We start from the raw sequence: 20,782 nt of genomic DNA on the forward strand, positions 1-20,782 counted from the left end.
CCCACTGGCCTGCTGAATATGCAGTATGTAACATACAAGAATATATCTATCTATTGCATAAAAACTGCACCAAAAAAAAAAAAATGTATTCGTAGATTCAGAAAAACAAAACAAAAACAAACACAAGCACAGCAATTTGAAATTAATAGTGCCCCTCATGAATGGTGCTTATCACTGACAGATTCTTTATACAAGAAATCAAGGAGGGGTAAAATAACAAAGCCCCTGGACTGAAATGTAACTACAGTAGCACCATACTTTCACTCCACCACAAACGGCAGGGAAAGCTTAAAATTATGATTTACAAAATCAAAATAAATAACTATTATTCTTATTCAGATGTGCTCTGTATATGTAAATTATTAAGATGGGCTATTGGGGTTATTTGTAATGTCTCTCATAAGAATTGCTGTACGATTTCTGTTGCTGTTGAAAATACAGAATAAAAAGCAGGCCTGTACCTGATGCTGGCAATGCTAGGAGACTCTGCTCCCAGTCTGCATCTTTCTAGCTGACTGGCAACAATCTGCCGTTCCACTTCCAGCTCCCTGGTTAGCCGTTCAAACTGGAGCTCCTACGGCAAGAGGTAAGGAACAAGAAGAGTTAAAAACACACACACACACACACACACACACACACACACACACACACATTACTGTCACATTATTTTACTGGACACTGCCAATACAGCAATATATCAATTCTAACCCTCCTACTTTTTATTAAAAATGAATAAATAAAACATATCTGAACAGATCACCCCCTCCCACTCCCACCCTAATTTCATGCTATATATTAATCAATATATAGCATGAAATCCCCACCTCAAGTTAGGCAACACCTACCAATCTTTAACCTTGTTCATTTAAGTCCTCAGGGTCAAATGTAAAGGATCTGCATCCTTCTACCAATTACTCTGCATGCGAGCCTCTGAGCTCAGAATCCTGCTCGTTCAATTTCGTCTAGCACTGCAGCATACAGTATGTCACACTGTAGCTTGAGCACGCACCTTCTCTAATTATGCCTACGACTGAGACGCAATGATCTAGTCTAGCAACCCCCTGTGTGGATCTTCAGTGTTATCGCATCCACTTTAGTGTTTCTGTAAATGTAGCTTCTAAGGGTTCTTCAAATATTCTGATTTCAGGCCATCATACTTATGCCTTACAAGCACCAATATTAACCTTTCAAGATACAAGAAAGGCATTTCTGTCAAAGCACCACAGAGCGGGTTTTGCAACATTTCTCAAGGCTGCATCCCCTCCCCCCCTTCCCTGCTCCAACTCTCACAGAGCCAGTAATGTGAAGAGGAAGCAGAAAACACATTTACTGAGATTTCATTCCGGGGAAGTTATTCAAAGGCATGTTGGTGCAAAGGATCATTCACTTTTAACATTTCCTAAAGGACTTTATTACACATCAGACCTCAACATTGGTTTTTGGGGATCCAGCCTAATCTTGCTGATTGAAGTGTTACAATGCACTTAACAATGCACCACAGGTAAATTATTTGCTAATCATTGATGTACAGTACAAACAGATACATGTACTTGCAACAGTACATTTTTTGCATATCAACTTCCTTAAAGATACACAGTAAGTATATTGCTGCATGTTACGAACACAGCGTATTTAAAACATAAGTTGTATTGTATATGTTTTAAAATGTGTTTTATCAGGCAACAAATAATCTAACCAACAGTTCAGCAAACACTCAAAATAGCCTCTAAATGCTATTTAATTATTAGAATATACAGTCAATTCTTGTTAACACAAATTTCAAGGGACCAGCAAACAAATTGCCTTGTCAGTAAATTTGTATTAGCAGGAATCTAGAGCCAAATGCATCCTGTCAGTTTTTATTGAAGTTACAGTAACACTGAAATCAATGTTCAATTACAGAACAATTAAAAAGTATTCTACATTTAAAAGTGCAGTGTGTTTTATTGAAAATACAGCTGCAAGTGAATTTTTTTAAAAAGTATACATTGCAAATGAACTGCACTTGAAACCTGCAACCTGTCCCATTCTGATCACATTTCTAAACCACAAAAACAAGGCGTCCTCAACATCAGGGTATTGAGCAAATCAGAAACACTGATGACTTGCATCCACAGTTTGCTGTTCATAAGCCTGTATTATTGTATCCAGGTTGTTTTAGAATTGGTTGACAAAAGTGTTAGTGGGAATGTTGAAATCTGTAGCAATATCTTTTTCTTGTACGCAAGGATAATGCACGTTTTTGCGTGAGCACTATGGCAACTCTAAATGCATCATAGGATCTGTAGTCCCCAAACAACACTTAAATACAATACAGAGGCACTAATTTGTATGCAAGTTAATACATTTCTCCAATATCCTTTACACTCAGCTGTTTGAACTAGGGCGTTTCATTTTATTCACATTTTTTCTTCTCTGGGAGGGCTCCAAAATAACCTGCTCTAACAGGAATTTCATATTGGGTGAATTCATATTAGAAGAACAAATTTACAATAATCTGCTCTGTATAAAATGTGTACTCTCAAGAAATGAGTCTAATCAGAGTTCATTTGAACTAATTGACTGTACGTGTTGTACTAGAAGTAAATTAGGAAGCATAATCAACGGGAAAGGTCATATGAGAGAGCAAAAACATGAAGTGAAATGACTATGTGAAAAATATCTGTAATCATTGACAGCAATGTAATTTGGAACTTTATTGAGGGAGTTATAGAACACAGCAGGGTACCAACTTTAAAGCCCACATGTCAATGTGTGTTGTCAGCATTACTGAGGGGGATGGCGACACAATGAACCAGTGAAAGGATTACATTCTCTTGCATGTTAGAATCCCAGAACACAACTGTGTACAGAGCATGAAACTTCGAAGCCTCAAGTGATGGGTGTTGCCTGATGAGTTTACATAACACTGAAAATAAGGAGTTGCTAGCTGAAATAGTTTGAGATATCTGAAGTTATAAGTTATTTCAAATCTGTCAGGTCAACAGATCGTTTTCATGGCAATGGTGATTTGCCCATAAATTACAGCATCACGCACCGTCCCTTCTATTTGTGAATTTACCTCCTCGCCCACCCAGTAAAGTTAACAATTACTTATCTTATTCCAGGCTCCAATTACTACCTCGTTCTTGATCAGCCATGGTATTTGAAAAAAATGAAAGCGTGTAACACCAACGGTATACATGCAGTCACGTGGGATGTTGACTTTCAATCCACTCCCATTATAGTGCTTCAGCCTTTCATACAGGAGTTGAGACGGTTCAGAGACGGCATTAAGTATGAAGGCTCTGTGACGGCATAGGCAATTCACACAGACAAAAATGCCGCAGTTCTGAGCCACCATAACGCGTCTGTATGAAAGGGGTATTAGTCTACACTGTGTAAATCAAGACTTTTACTCATCTGAAGCTGTAATGCTGAGAATTAAGAAGTAAAAACCTCTCTTTAAAATAAACAAATACAACATTTTACAGCAATAGCTTTTAACCTAAACAAGAATGAATGCGCAGCAGTTTGAAGCCTTAAAAACAAGCCTTGCCAAGATGCAGCGTTATAGTGGTTTCCCGTCCTGTGGCTAAATTAGGAGCCCATCTGTTCCTACTGCATCTGCTGGTACTGCATATTGCACTAAACATGATCATAACAACATTTTAAAACCATCAGGCTTTTTCTGTGATGAGTAGATTATTGTATCTATGGCAACAGATCCCTTCATGTTCTTCCAGCCATGAAGATACCAGTAAACAAATAATGGCTTGAAGAATCTGGAGATTTGTTAAATGTAATATTTTAAAAACACAAGACAACAATTACAGCACCACTGAAATGTATGTTGGATGAAAAATGTAAAAATAAATACATAAAAGAAATAAAGTGGAAATTTAAATTGTGGCATTTCCTCCAGGGCCACTAGAAATTAAATGAGACTATCAGGGTCTATTTGGCACACATCTATTGCACACTACAGTGAACTCACTGTCTGAATAGAATAAGAATGAGTCCAAGTGTGTGTGTAGGGGGGGGGGGGGGGGGGGTATCTTTTTACTTTGCAGCTGCCCGATCTATACTTAAATCTATATCTAATTCCAGTAGAACACATCAAGAAAAATTGCCACACAAAATGACTGGTTGTTATGAGAAAGAAGCTATTGTACAGTCCTGAGCTAGAAGAATAAGCAAAGCGGTGACAATGAAAACCATGCCAATATACTGCCCTTACCAACAATACTTTTGTTGGTTCAGTACAGATATTGTGCTGATCACAATGCCTTTCAATGGCAGGCATGCATAGCCCTCAACACTGATGCTGATTCAGATCCTGTCCAATTATGGGAAAAGACAAACAGAGAACACATAATACATCCTTTTATCCATTTAATCTTGAATTACACAACAGCAAAACGTGTCAGGGGCCGTGAAGCCACTCCAACATTGTCACATATCTACACAGTTCCTCGGCCAGAGCCGGGAGTGATGAATGGACCGTTTTCAATAGAAAATCTTTGTTTACATAGGAAGGGGTGTTTGTTTAACCTAACCCAATGTTTCATGTGGCACTCCAACAACAAATGATCACTGGTTGACACAGCAGCCACAGATGTATTGGCAGATTAACAAATGATGTAATGAGACACAGACAGGACAAGCTGCTCTCAATATTGCCTCCAATAAAATGACTAGATAGGAGGATGTTACAACCATACAATACAAATATGACTAAATCAGATGACAATAGAGGAGTTTCCATGTGTGTGTTTTTTTCAGCTCGAGACATTTGCTTGGGTTTCCATTATTTTACTCGAGTAAAACGGGCTTTTCACCCGACGTCGTGCAAATGAAGGGCAAAGGTGGGGGTTGATATGTAAAATAGCTATGCGTAAAGTACTTGTGCTGTTTTTGAAAATTACTAGTGACATTTTGTGAAATTGTGGTTTCCATGAGCAGAGATCTGGTACATGAGTGAATCTAAGCTGCTGTAATAAAACAAAATATTTTGTGCCTGGTTGGTATATAATGTGTTTTACTGCTCTTGCCCACATTGTTTTTTAAATGTCATTGGAGGGGTGGCATGTCGTTAGTATTGAATCCGGTTTCAACTAATTTATCTTACGACTCATTCATTAAAAAATTAACTGGAGGGTATAAAATGAAACTGACCAACACAGGTATTGCAGATCACTATGGCTGAAAACCGGCTAAGACAAAAGCTCTGAGCCACACATCTTCCACGTATGCTCCCAAGGCTGTCTGGATTGGGAACAGTGGATGTTTTCCCTTTGTTTCGGGAGCTTGAACCGCCAAACATCCTCTACCAGCAAATCCTTATGCCTTGTTATCGAATGCCAATGGCTGGAGAAAGGACAGTTTGGACACATACTCATCCCTCTTGCTGGTGGGAAGAGGTTGTGCTGCATCACTCTTTCACAGATCTGCAGTGGATAGAGTCATTTTGTGTCACCAGGGCAACATTCAGCATTATAGTGGAACTGGTAAAGGAAGAGATGCAGCCAGAATTACATACTGCCTCCTGTGCCAGTGGAAAAAAAGAGTGGCAATTGCTCTGTATAGGCTGACATCCTCAGCTGAGTACAGGGTAGTTGGCAATGTGTTTGGGGAGCATAAAACCACAGTTCATCGCTGTATTTACAAGTTTGTTAACTCCCATGGTCAGAGGCACTGCAACACGTACATAGCTCTGCCAGATGTAACTGAAGCAAAAAGCATTGCTCTGTGGGACCGTCCTGCTTCTCCCGAACGGCACCTCCTTGCTCGTTCCTGCAGGTAGGATTGTTTCAGTTTTTTTAATTTGTCTGTAGCTTGTGGGACTGTGCACTCTATTCCTCTTTCTGAGAAGGCATCAAACACTTGTTGGTACACATGCTTGTTACGCTGTTTTGGGCAATCGAGCTGGCTCAACACATCCAAGTCACTAACTATACTTATTAATGCCCAGGTTTCCTCCTCGCTCCAGCGATTTTGAGTGGAGGGAAGACACGTGTTGTCTTTGGACATAGCTGGGATCAAAAGCAAGGGAATTCAGTTACAGACATTTAGTATGCATCTCCCTTGCTCTTTGTGTTTAACTTTAGCATAGTTTTTACAGCAAGGATATTCTCAAACAGCTGCTAACAAGTGTATGCCGCAGTTCATGGTAAGTGGTTTTATACAGAACTGTAAACCCACAAGAGACATACAACATGACTGTCCAGACACAACAAAAAACAATAAAAAAAGCCATCCGCATTATCATTAAGATGAACACCACCACTGCTAACCATAAAATCGCCCATCAGCCACTTACTTTCTGCCATCTTGGAATCCACAGTAACAACTGACCTGTTCCCTTGCAATATTTATAGTGATGTCACTTAAGGATAAACAAGCTCACTAACATTTACATGTGAAATGCGGGTTTCCATGCAAAACTGGCATTTACACGAGTAAATGAGATTTACCCTATCCCTCTCTCTGGACGTTTTTTTCGGGCACAAACCTGATTTACATAAGTAATTATCCCAGACGTGCACGCGCATTGCCATTTCACGTGTAAACTGCCCCGCATGGAAACCCCCGTGAATGATATCTATAGGTGTCATCGAACTGGACAAAGACATTGCTTTAAGATTGTCATTCATGTTTCATGATTGAAATTTAAGAAAGGTATGGTTATATTTCTAACAAAATGAGCAGGTCTGTTCATTTTCAGCCAGAATAAATTAATCACAACCGGATTTGACAAACTGAAATGTAGACAGAAACACACATATGTATGTCATATATACACACACACATATATATATATATATATATATATATATTATAATCCAAAACAATACATAACCCCTATTGCTTCCTCAAAAATATCCAATGTTACCTTTTAAACACCCCCTCCCATTTAAGGATAGATTAGAAACCATTTCTGTAATAAAAAAAAAATTGATTTATTTTCCTACCCTAAAGTAGTACTGAAACTGAATCCAAACTTTGCATAATAATCGTTGAGGCAGCAAATTACTTATTGCAGTAAAAATGACTTCTCATTCTAAAAGATGAAATCTACTGATGGATGAAACAGTTCCCCACTTTATCTTGTCAATTCAGCAGCATGTCTTTTGAAATCCGACATTAAAATTGAAGTACAGTCCGTCAAACAAACTTTTTTCATACGCTCTCTCTCTCCAATAAGTATTTCCATTCCAACCCTAAAATGTATTGCATTTTTTATTTTATTATTATTGCAATACTACTGTATTATTAACCCCCTAAGGAGTGTATTTTTTAGTCTGTATATTTTCAGACCAGGCTTAATCTTTTTCCCCTTTTGATATTTTAAGAAAAACTAAAATATAAATATTCTCCTGACGAATGCTGTAGAATGTAGACAGCTTCTTTTTGTTCCTAGGCTCTACTTTTCAAGCAGGGACACATTTTCAACCCCCCCCCCCCCCCCCCACGCTCTGGAAAGAAGGGGTACAGGCACAAAAATCTTAAAGACATAAACAAAGCCTGTTTTGGCAAGCTGCTGTGGTTTTCATTTAAAGAGAAATGCACCATGTACTTTATGGTGTTATGCAACATCTATTTTGAGGATTTCAGGAGATTTCCGAATACAACTTCAACTGGATTATTATTATTTATTAAATTCGTACCTGTAGATTTTTTGTGATCTATATATCTCAGATATTAACATGCAGCAAAATCCCTGTTCTTGTCATCTTAGTTTATACCGTGGAACAGTAAACTTACTGTTAAGCCAGTTGTGGACAATTCATATAAAAATGTTACTTTATTTAGATCCCAACCCGCTGCCTTTTGTACAGCATGTATATGCCAGCTTTTGAATTCAAAGACATTCAACGCCATTGCCAGTCCAGCATTATACTGTGTACTACAAACAGCCGCTTTCCAAAATGAGAATTGTCCTACATAAACAGACTTGTGCGTATGCGTGCATTTCCTGTGGTGCAGTGTGTGTTATTGTAGCCATGGGCTACGTGTGCAGGACTCCCAACAAGCTACTGAAACACTGGATCTTAACAGGCTATTAGATATCTAATAGAATAAAGTAATTTATCAGAACCAGGTCTTGGATACAAATTAATTTTGATTCCACACACATTTCTTCATGAATGCCACTATGTTCAGTATCAGATATAAATGATTATTATATCAAAAGGGTGAATGTAGATGAGAAATACTGAATACCACACACTAAAAAAAAAAAAAAGTTTAATGTATATCAAAAAATGAACAGCTCTTTCTACTTGTTTACCGTTAATTAAGGAATTATGTATGCTGGTACCGTAACATTTTACACTAGTACAGTACTGTAAAATAAAATAATAATAATAAAAAAAAAACACAACACAGGGACAGACGGGCCATTTTTACTGTAGTGTGGAAATAATCCTGAATACCAGTAAACAACATTTAAGATAATTTACTATAGCTTGAATGTCTTTTAGTTGCTATATAAAAACACACACATTTATATTAAAAAAAAAAAAAAAAAAACATTTACACGTACTATAAACATTTAAAATACCCATGTGTTGTGACACAGAGCATTTATATGTTACTTTCGACTTGACATTCGGTTAAGCACCTCAGTAATCAAACATGCAAATTGAAATAAACAAAACAGAAAGGTGCTTCTAGGTTACCTTCACAAAGTTTGATGGCATTTAATACTAAAAAGCTTTTTTTTTTTTTAAATCCACTGACAAAAACTCAAATTCTCATATGCCTTGAGCCTGGTCATCTCACAAGGATACCCGCACTGATTCAGTCCACTACTGTCCATCCTCAATTCAATCATGAAATCATTACCAGCATGATGGGTTTTAAAAAAAAAAGGAACTGCTGCAGATTCAATGCCAATATCCAGTTGTTTGAGACACAAGTCCATCCTCCCTTTTTCCTGTCACGTCACATTCTGAGAAGCTTATCTTTTTTCCTTCTGCCAGTCCCTACAGTAACATCTTTTACCAATAACACCACAGGCAGTGCCGAAGCAGAAGTTTGTTTTTTTCATTCATTTCTGCACACAATTTCAATGAATGCCCTTTGTTGGGTTATAATCTAACACACACTGATGTCCGCTCTGAATCAGGGCAATTAAAAACAACTGGAAAGAATGTTAAACATGCTTAGACAACAGGGCAATTTAATGGCCTGTATAGGGCCCCAGCTATTTCAAGGAGGAATTTAGATGAGATTTCTATATGCAGGTATAGACGATCTCCATTATTTTTATTGACTAAAGTCTATGGAGAAAAGTGAACAAACTGAAAAACAGTATAGTGACCTGCAGAGTTGGCAAGTTTAATTTCACGGATTACACGATTACAGCTGGAAATGGATAAATAAGAGCCATCAATATCATAATAAAGAAGTCCAGCTGAATTACTAAACAGGACTTCCTTGGACAAATGTACTTTTCTCAGCAACATTTTGTCTAATGTTCTGTTTTCAGTTTGAAAATGGAACGAATGTGAGTGCCTATGGGACTGGTTGATGATAAAAATAAAAGGATGCCATTTTTTATAACTTGTTAATTATTAGTTTCCACACCTAGAGTTAAGTCATAAACACCATTATTATGAAACTAAGCAAACAGTGACGGTGGTGCTCTTGGCCCTATTCAGGAAGCTGCTATTTGTTAACAAAAAATACAAACAAACTTAAATAAACTGGCAAGGTAAATACAGTCACGCAAGGTAAACTGAACAAAGGAAAGACATTTTAATATTGAATCACATCAAAGAGTATACCGAGCTGTAATTACTGGCCACCAGTTATGAATACTATGTATTGTCAACTACCGGTAATTTATATTTATTCATGTATTTATTTATTGAATTAATTTAAAGTCCTCAATAACTTGTATGAATAACTGCTAAATATAGGGCCAACATGAAAAAACAAGTTTGTGCTCTTGGGTTAAAAATACTTAACTCTTTATTTATGTAGTGCCTGACCTATTTTATGGGGTTTCAAAACTTCAGCATATATACTTTATAAAATAAATTGTTTACAAAAAAAAAAAAGAAACACACACCAGTCAATCTGAAGGTTCCTTCAACATACTTGCAACATGTCATCAGGATGTGACTATTACTGGAGCACCTTTTTCAATATGTCCATTATCATGCTACAGCCTCAGTAACCGACTGGAAATTCATAATACAGCATCAAACTTTAAAAATCTACCTCCACACCATGCCGTTGTTATTTACTCACCTTGTTAGTAAGCATTACAAATCCCACAGCCATAGACATGCAGGTTTACTTCAAACGCTTCTTCATGTTTTACTTCACAACCACAGACAAAAAAAAACTCCCATTGCAACACAAGTGACCTTCATCCTGTACTATACTTCCTGGAATCTTATCATCCCAACTGCACTTTAAATTGGATCGAGTTTCACTTGAAATCTCACCACAGATCCTCTTTCTGCTTCCATATCTGTCTTCTTCTAGGAGTGACAGAATGCTCTGCTTGACCAAACAGGGATTATTTCTCGTACCATGTGGTGTTATTCCATGAAAGGAAGTTGCATCAACAGGTGCACTTCAATGGATTATTCTTCCTGTTGACTTTAGTAAACAATAGATGTTCAGGGAATGGAGCATTCCAAGATATGGCGAAAAGCCATACAGGAAGGGTGTTGTGACGCTGTGGAAAGCAGGACTCTGCTAGACTGCTACTTTAATATCCTGTAACATATATTCAAAATATTCTGTTTTGTAGGGTAATGAAGGCCTAAGTGAATATGACCGAAATTAATTCCAGTTTGTACATTTACTTTTGATAGTTACTGGAAAGCAACAGAGCTATGTTGAAACACGAGGGAAGGGGAGGGTAGCAATCAATAAAGAAATGAAAAGGAATAACATTACATTGATTTTAACATTTAAGGTGGTCATACATTAAAAATGTTACTTTTAACAGTGAAGTTCTGAAGTCTTAGATTTCATTTAGTTAAGAAAACACATTTCCTGTAATTTTCAGTGCACAAGATCTAGGCTATCTTCACATTTTAACAGTAATGCAAATGTCCTGTTACGTGAATGAAAAGCATAGAAATCCAAGCGACATTAAGCATGCATGCTACTGTTTAAGCTGTGCAATTCTGCCCACACCTTGAATGCCCGTTTGATATTGTGACATGTTATCTAAGTTGAAGAGGTGGGTTGAACTAAAGTAAGTCCTCCTACTCTGTATTCAACAAATCCAGCTCAGAATAAAATAACCCTTTTCAACCTTTATATAACTTAAATTAGTACCAGTGAGGAAAACAAAGTTAATAAAAACTAAATTACAAGGGTGGATTGTTCTTTTGCAGGTTTTCACAGCTGCTAACTCAAATGTTACATTTTTTGCTTTTCATTTTAAGCCCTGGTAAGTTGTACGGTACGGTACCTGCTCCTTGACAGAAGCGAGTATGTTGGTGGCTGTGCTCTCGGACTCCATGGCAGGGTCAGTGGATCCTTCTCGGAGGGTCAATAGCAGCCCCTCCTCCACCGCTGGGTTCGGCTCAGGAGCTGGCATGCCTCCTGCAAAAAAGACAGAACACCACAAGCTGTTACTGCTGTACATACAGTACCACGGATAACAGGGGAGATGAAGGAGGGACGAATTGTGAAGCACAACAGAACACTGAGGGCTATCCCTTGATTCACGACTTCCTAAAAGCAAGATCATTTTGTTTAGATAAGGCTTTTGGGCTGCAAGGGAGTTAAAGTCATTTCAGTGAACTGAAGTCAAAAAATGTAAGTATATATACAGTACTGTGCAAAAGTTTTAGGCAGGTGTGAAAATGCTGTAAAGTAAGAATGCTTTCAAAAATAGACATGTTAATAGTTTATATTTATCAATTAACAAAATGCAAAGTGAGTGAACAGAAGAAAAATCTACATCAAATCAATATTTGGTGTGACCACCCTTTGCCTTCAAAACAGCATCAATTCTTCTAGGTACACTTGCACACAGTTTTTGAAGGAACTTGGCAGGTAGGTTGGCCCAAACATCTTGGAGAACTAACTACAGTTCTTCTGTGGATTTAGGCAGCCTCAGTTGTTTCTCTCTCTTCATGTAATCCCAGACAGACTCGATGATGTTGAGATCAGGGCTCTGTGGGGGCCATACCATCAATTCCAGGACTCCTTGTTTTTCTTTACGCTGAAGATAGTTCTTAATGACTTTCGCTGTATGTTTGGGGTCGTTGTCATGCTGCAGAATAAATTTGGGGCCAATCAGATGCCTCCCTGCCTTGCTGATGCAGTATAAATACCTTGTGTCTTGTTGCTGTGCTGTCTTGCCATGGTGTATGACTTTTGACAGTAAACTGTCTTCAGCAACCTCACCTTGTTAGCTGAGTTTGGCTGTTCCTCACCCAGTTTTATTCCTCCTACACAGCTTTTTCTGTTTCAGTTAATGACTGCGTTTCAACCTACATATTGAATTGATGATCATTAGCACCTGTTTGGCATACTTGTTTAATCATACACCTGACTATATGCCTACAAAATCCCTGACTTTGTGCAAGTGTACCTTGAAGAATTGATGCTGTTTTGAAGGCAAAGGGTGGTCACACCAAATATGGATTTGATTTAGATTTTTCTTCTGTTCACTCACTTTGCATTTAGTTAATTGATAAATATAATCTATTAACATGTCTATTTTTGAAAGCATTCTCACTTTACAGCATTTTTTCACACCTGCCTAAAACTTTTGCGCAGTACTATATATATATATATATATATATATATATATATATATATATATATATATATAGTTTTTTGTTTTTTGTTTTTGTTTTTGTTTTTTAAATGGCTCAACCACAGAAATAAAAGTAATAATTGGACGAACTTATACACTTTGCTTATGATCCTACAATTCTACAAGTGTCATTTGATGCCTAAGCCTTGCTATTTCATTGGGATGCCCCAGGGAGTTGCTGATCTTTCAGCATTATTAAAACACAAGTCACATATTTTAGATCTGAATATGTTGAAATGCCAACAATGTGTACTTTATATGCCAAAACAATAAAAACATGGCAGTACATGTAAAATCTAAAGTGTGAGATGAAGGCTTCCACTATATCCAAGACACGTGGAATATGCCTCACAAGTAGGGGTGCCCGATCATACCGATATACCAGTATATCACGATATTCATCAGGCAATAGAATAACCAGTATTTGAACAAATACTTTTGGTTAAACTGATTCAGGGAAACGTAACAAATGTTGGCTATTATCTAGCGAGATAATGACTTCCCACGAGAACTCGTAATGTGAGCTGTGCTAACACAAAAGAAAATATGGCAAAAGTACACAGAGATTTTGAGCTGCTTACATTCTGCAAAGCAAAGTCACATGTGTGGAATCATTTCCTAATAATAAAAAAAAAATCTAAAAAGCATGGCTGTATAGCATCAGACATTGCGGTATGTTGTTTATGCAAGGTTGAAGTAAAATATGCTGGCAGGACCACCAACCTTACATACAGTGGTGTAGTCCTACATCTTAAAGTACCGGAACATCAATTACAATATTACAAATTCAAGTTTTATTTGCACATTGAACTTGAGGTAGCATTTAATAGGTAATGCATGCGTCTTGCAGGCAACTTTTAGGCTACTCCCCCTTAATTAGTGCTGCCAGATTGGTGGTCTTCCAGGCAAATTTGGCTTGCTTTGAAAGCATCTAGCCGTTAAATGTTGTCTTTGGTGGTTTGGTTATTTTTGGACTATTTTTGTCATGCATGTTTTTTCTATTTCTTTCGATTATGAGGTAATTTCCAGCACAGAACTTCAAATCACCACGATGCCCTGTATAGTATATTATGTTCCCCCCTCCCCCTCCCCCATGGGCAAACAAATCTTTTAAATATACAATGATGCAACTGTATCTGAAAGGTACAGTATATACAGTACAGTATACAATACCACAGTATGAGCTGTAGTACAAAACTGAATGTAAAGGAGAGGCTGTACTTAGATCAGACGTTCCCTGTGCAAATAACAAACTTAAAATTTACAGTACAGAGACATTCATTCAACAAGCAACCTCCACCTCTCTACCAACATGTTATTTAAACAAAAAAATGTATGAAACTCCATTAAATGTAATCTTATCTGTCAGCAAAATATAAATTATACATAATACCTCACCGTGTGAAGACACAGGGCATTCATGTAACCAAGGCAGTCTGACTGGTCCTGCATGTTTCTCCCCTCAGTCTTAAAGGAAAACAGTCACAAACAAAGCATACAGCAGTCTCATGCAGGAGATACTACCCTGTTTGAATGACCTGGTGTCTAAATAAAACATTTGGGTCAATCCAGAATGAAGGCGTACCAGTTGGTATTTTGCTCTATTCTGAATTTCAAATTAAAGACAATGTGCCATCACATGACATCTGATCTATTCATCTTTTGACATGTAGCCAATCCGATCTTCCAATGCAAATTATTATTTTAATTTTGTATTTTTTTTTAAATCGTCATGTAACTATCTGCACCCAGTTGTGGATTAATAGAAACTTGGTAGATAACTGTATGCCTCAAAACAATCCCTATATATTTCCAAAACAGTGGGATTTGTTATCCAAGCTAATATTTGTGGGATAACTGCAATGCTAAATTTTATTTTTAGGGTTGTATTTTTTTATTTTTTATTAATGAATCTACATCCCACTAGTGTTGCAGAGGAACAGGTTAATGGTTTGGTGTACCAGATGTATTTCAAGATTATGCATGATTCAGAGAGCTCTATTGAGGGTGGCGTGGTATCGGGATGCTATAAACATCTGAGCATTAAAGTCACCAGGATGTGATGACAAAAAACAGAACAGAGAATTTAAAACAACAAGAACACATTAGTTCAGTCACCTGTGATATTTAATATCCACAAAAAGTGTATCTTATCTAATAAAAACCATGCATCCTGATGTGAAACTATGTGCTGAAAATTTGGTGAAGTTCAATTTGTATTTACTGTGACCGTTTGCACTGTGTCACTTCCCTCAATTCAATGAGACAGGTACCATAGGAATATGCAGGTTCCATTCAGGGCATCATTTCAATTACACAGGATGTGAGAAGAACTCAGGAGGTCGATGGCGTGGAACATTCAGCTCCACAAAAAAATAAAACCTTATTCAAGAGGTAAATACCTGTATAATTTAAGGATTAACATTTACTAAGAATTAAATCAGTGTCAGTTAATGGACACAAAGTTTCACATTATAATGTTTTTGGTCTGCATTTCTTTTCTGCAGAAACAAAAAGCCATCAACTCCATCCCAGCTGTCCAAGCTGCCTTAGCACATGACACAAATTAAATGTAAAAATCCTTTGGAAAACATTCCAAATCCCCATCGTCTTTCCCCTTGCTTAGGAACAGCTACAGTATGTTTGAACCCGTACACAGGGGGCACACCCTGCCGCACAACACAAAGTCAGATTACTTCCTCCCATAACAAAACTCTGGATTAATTCACTTTACCAACGCTAATCAATTATAAACCTACATCTTTAATATTCTTTAAGGGCTAGCAGGCTGTATCTTTATTATGATTTTGTAGAATTGTGAGATCGAAAGACAAACAAAACTACCATTTACACACAGTGCTGGGGCCGAATACATAAAGGAGAGGAACCAAAGAACAAATCCACAAACAGCGAGTAGGTTGAATTGAAAATGAACAGGATCAGGCTGGCCGTGAAATTCTGTGTGCTATTCAAAAAAGTACTCAACCATTTCAACATGCAACATCGAATAATACATTTTTTTTTTTTTTTGAGAGCGAGAGAGAGTGAGATTAAAATCGATTAATTCAGGGATTATTTTACCTGCCGGATCTTCACTTTCCTTTAACAGACTACTGTATGCGTCGACACAGATTAATTTCAAACCTTGTTTATGGCCTCTTCGCAGCTATCTTTTTAGGTAGAACCTTGAGCTCAGTCTGTCAATTTGTAGCCTCTCTGTTGTCTCTACCGTTATCTCGCTGTTGTCTCTGTACCGTTACTGGTGTTGATGAAGGGGCTACAGGTTCAGGGTTGGGGTCAATTCCTGTTTTTCAATTCCATTTTCAATTCCTTTTTAATATCAATTCCTAATTCCAATTCCTTCAAAGTAATTGGAATTTATCTTTTAGAGACATAATTGTTGTGATCCTTCAACTGCTTTCATTTGAAGCCAATTGAATTGACTAAGTGACTTTAATTTATGCAATTTGTTGCCACTGTGAGAAGCTAATTTTAACAGAACACTGCCACTTGCAATTTTAATCAATGAGGTGTTGGAATTGATTAAAAGGGAATGGGAATTTAGGCTCCAGAGTGGCGCATCCAGTAAAGGCGCTCCACATGGAGTGCAGGATGTGCCCTATAGTCTGGACTTCGCGAATTCAAGTCCAGGCTATTCCTTTGCCGACCGAGGACGGGAGCCTCCAGGGGGGTGGCACTCAATTGGCCGTGCGCCGCCCGGGGGAGGGAGGGTTAGGTCGCCAAGGGTACCCTCGGCTCACCGCGCACAAGCGACCCCTGTAGTCTGGCCGGGCGCCTGCGGGCTTGCCTGTAAGCTGCCAGAGAGCTGCGTTGTCCTCCGACGCTGTAGCTCTTGGGTGGCTGCATGGTGAGTCCGCAGTGTGAAAAAAAGCGGTCGGCTGACAGCACACGCTTCGAGGACAGCGTGTGTTCGTCTTTGCCCTCCAGAGTCAGCGCAGGGGTGGTAGCGGTGAGCTGAGCCTAAAAATAATTGGCCATTTCAAATTGGAGAGAAAAGAATTAAAAAAATAATTGGCAACAACTAAATTATTAAAAAATAAAAATAAAAAAAGGGAATGGGAATTTGTGTAAAACACTTATTGGTGGCAGTACAACACTGGATTACAATGTAAGCAAAGACACATTCAAAAACTAGTCTGGGTAAGAATGTTATTCAAAATGACAAATGTATCCCACGTTATGCTATGCTATGCTATGCTATGCAATGTATGTATGTATGTATGTATGTATGTATGTATGTATAAATCACAAGGAAATCTCTCCTGAAAAATATTCTAATCATCAGATTTTGCAGGCTTTTCAAGGGATTGCTAAGGTTTTTCTTACCTCTTATTAGCACAAACAATATTATACATGCACCTCCCAACCCTATAAGCAATATCATCTCTTTTCTACTGTTGAAGAGCTTTTGGTGTAAAAAAAAAAAAAAAGAACAACAACAAAAAACAGAAAAGAAACAACATATAGGAAATCCTTAGTTCACAAACCTTAACTAGTTTTCAGCAAAAACTAAAAAAAAAAAAATCAGTTTGTTTTTCCAAGGGCATCTGATGCTAGATTTGTCAACAATGATGCAGTACTGTAACTGCAACATTAGATCCCCTGAGGGTACATCTTTCACTGGAGATTTCTCTTTACTGTGCCCACTTCTGTGTCAAAAGTGAAAACATTTTCAGACAAGTAAGGTGTAGGCCAATCCATTTTCACCTGGAAACAAAACCATTTATGAGATCCTCTACTTATTTGTAAGTTCCGGCAAGGCTTGTGAACAGAAAATTATTCATTTGCTTCTAGTATGACACGCCCTAAAAACATACTCATGAATGTTTCCAGCTGGAGAAGCAGTTTCCCTCCAACATTTACTGTAACTGAAACACATACCCACTGAACATGAACTCACTGCGATCAGCGAGCGGACCAAACACACACTACAAATAAACCTGAATACATAATGTCAATAAAACATAGCAGCTTACAAGATAATAGTACTTTGGCTTGTTCCTTGGTACATTTGATAAATACTATACAAGTGCTAGAATAACATCCGTTTCTATATCTGACTATATTTTAATATATTGAACCAGAATCATCTTGCAGTACTGTTCACAGAAGAAGATATATATGACAATGCGGGATAGCCAAAACACAGTCATGAAACACACATAAATATTTTATTTTCTATTACTGTTGGAACATTTTAAGCAAGTTGCATGTATGCTACAGACAGTATTACTTGGTTCACTAAAAATACTAAAAAAAACTTTCACAGAAAGAACTGTACTGTATGTTGTCTGCTGTAGCTTTTATACCTCAATACTATAAGCTTTAGAATTCGACTCAACAAATACACTTGCTGTACCGTAAATCAGTATATCTAACCAATGTAAAGCACCTGCTCCCTTGAGAGTTGAAAAAAAAAATCACTGTTCTGATTTCCATTAGATTCAAATTGTTAACAAGGTTTAATAACTGTTAATCAAGGTTTAAAGTTAAGATGTAGATACGGTAGATATAAAATAGGGCATGCTCATACCCCTGGCTCAGCTTTGCTTTATCTAAAGACGGTTTATGTGAAAGACCAATCATGCCAGTAAAACGGCATTATTTTAGCTTAGTAGGCTGCACATTTATCAATAATGTACACTTGCCTATTGATTATGTAATGTTGGATTAAAGGATAACTGTGGGAACTCTAGCAACATTTAAAGTCAAGTGCTTCTGTATAACAGTGCACATACTCTAGCTCAAGGATGTCTTATTCATTTAGTGCAATTCAGTCACATTTTTATGGATGAATATCTTTTTATTTAATATATTTGCAGCCTGCTGGAACCCCCCCCCCCCCAAAAAAAAATAAAAAATAACCCCACAATTTTACATTACATCCTTAAACTAGAATAACCAGTGCCAAATCCTATTGACGATGAACAGTATCAGTGTTCATCATGAAAACAGAATCTGAAATATCAATAGTTACTGGCATGCAGGTTAAACACATTACGCACAAGGACAGCAACAACATAATCTTCACTTAAATTGTACCTTTTAATTTAGTCATTTCTATATTCTTGAAATGATGCATCATCTTTCTTTCATTGGCAAATCCTTTTGCCTACATTAAAAACACATTTTTTTTCTTGCTGTTTGGTCGGAGCTCTTACAAAATTACCAGTGTCATGGCAACAGTCCCATGCACTAGAGTCTGCACTGCCAATAATGTGAAAATAGAAAAACCCAGTACCTTGATCACACACTAAGGTTTTAAGAAAAACATACTGTATTCTTAATTTACAATGTTTTTAAATTATGATTCAACATGATTCAAAAAATGCTGTGTTTGGGGAATTGCAGGTTTTGACTTTAATATTCAAAATGCAATCTATAAAATACCATCAAGGTTACATTTTCTCCACAATATGATATCATTACTGTATACCTACTGTATGTCTACAACCACTTCCAATGTACTTTAATGTGCACGTTCCTAAAGGTAACATTTCTAAAGTATCCATAATCAGAATTCCTACAACAAACCAGATCTTAGCAGTTCAGCTCCATCCACGTCTCATAGCTCATTAACACTCCATTCATGTCTACTGCGTGCATGTCATCACTAATTAATGTGTCCCCAAACTACATTTAAATCCTAAACTATCCTTCATTAGAATAAAAAAAATGCGACGCCCAATGCCCGAAGCAGTTACCAATAGTTTTGTAAAGCTCTCCGACAACATTTTTTTTCCTACTCTATAAATACCCACTGAAATCCTCCAACATACATCATTATCCATTACAGTATATTTTTGTTCTTTCCCCCTTTACTTTTTAAAAATATAAAAAAAGATTAACTGGGGTATTGTTGGAATTTAAATGTACAAATCGTGAAATGCTCCTCACCCCCTGCCCCCACGTGTGGTACGATATCATGCATAACATTACTATCATGTGGTAGCATTTATGCAAACCCCACTTGACCTTAACCCAAAGCATAATGCTCCTCTTCAGTCAAAATTACACAGAAAATGCTGCACTGTTTAAACAGGGAGCACTGCTACCAAAGATTACACAGGAAATGTATGCAGCCACCTACCAGAGCAAAATGGACTTCATCCTATTGTAAAAGACTACAGTATATAAAAGGTAGTATGAAATTTGTCCTCCAAATGACACAAAACACACACATACACACACACTACTCAGATTATTTTCATATTGTATTTGAGAGTATCTGGATGTGTTTTAGGAAGAATCCCAACGTATCTTCTCTCAACTCTCATTATTTAAGTTATGGGCCTATAATTGGGTGGGGGTTGCCTGTAATGGATGAAAACAAGCACTGAAGAGGGGCCATGTTTGACAGTTCAGATTTTACAAAGTATTCAAGAAATCTTCACACTCGCTGCACGCGCAGAACTGTTTATGTAATTCAATAATATGTCAACATATTACCTGATAATTCTACAGAGGCAAATGCGTAAACAAAAATAATGACACCAATAAAAATGCCATATTGTACTTGCGACAACTCCTGAACCACTGTAGTCCTTCAGGTTATCTAACAGACTATATATGCATTGTTAGTGTCACAAAGCAATTGGTTACGCACCCCAGACCTCAAAAGGGATAGCAGATACATGCTAAATATGCTGTGAACTGGTCTAGGTAAACTGCTTTCCATTTAGGGTTGCCTGGATCTCTTTAAACAGATAAATCAATTAAAAGACCTAGAGACTCAGGCGAAATGGATTTATGGTTGGATAACCTATAATAAGAGCAGATTTAGCAGGAGCCTGATTGCTCACATTGCTGGCACATCATTACTTTATTATACTGTATTATTTAAAAAATCTCAAACGACCAACTCAAACTGTCCTAGAAAGACCTGTCAGTGTTGCCATAGGGCCATTAACCTCAACAGATGGATACAAATACAATTTTGCCAAACTGTATTTGTATAGTTTAGCGGATAATATTTGA

General features: G+C 37.3%; 1 protein-coding gene across 3 annotated transcripts in view; it reads right to left on the reverse strand.

The window, feature by feature from the left end:
* The window catches only part of LOC117411803 (plakophilin-4-like), a 59,236-nt gene that overhangs the window by 27,928 nt on the left and 10,526 nt on the right, over positions 1 to 20,782 (reverse strand). For 2 of the 3 annotated variants that reach the window (XM_034019578.3, XM_034019572.3), the window contains exons 2-3: positions 11,426 to 11,559; positions 462 to 574 (exon numbers count right to left, since the gene is read on the reverse strand). In XM_034019578.3, coding sequence (XP_033875469.3) covers positions 462 to 574; positions 11,426 to 11,554 — 242 coding nt within the window. In that variant the 5' untranslated portion in view covers positions 11,555 to 11,559. Of the gene's footprint in view, positions 1 to 461; positions 575 to 10,242; positions 10,458 to 11,425; positions 11,560 to 20,782 lie in introns of those variants that run through there. The other variant, XM_034019587.3, reaches the window with a different exon arrangement.

The sequence above is a fragment of the Acipenser ruthenus genome, chromosome 10 (assembly GCF_902713425.1).
Source record: "Acipenser ruthenus chromosome 10, fAciRut3.2 maternal haplotype, whole genome shotgun sequence".
NCBI lineage: Eukaryota > Metazoa > Chordata > Actinopteri > Acipenseriformes > Acipenseridae > Acipenser > Acipenser ruthenus.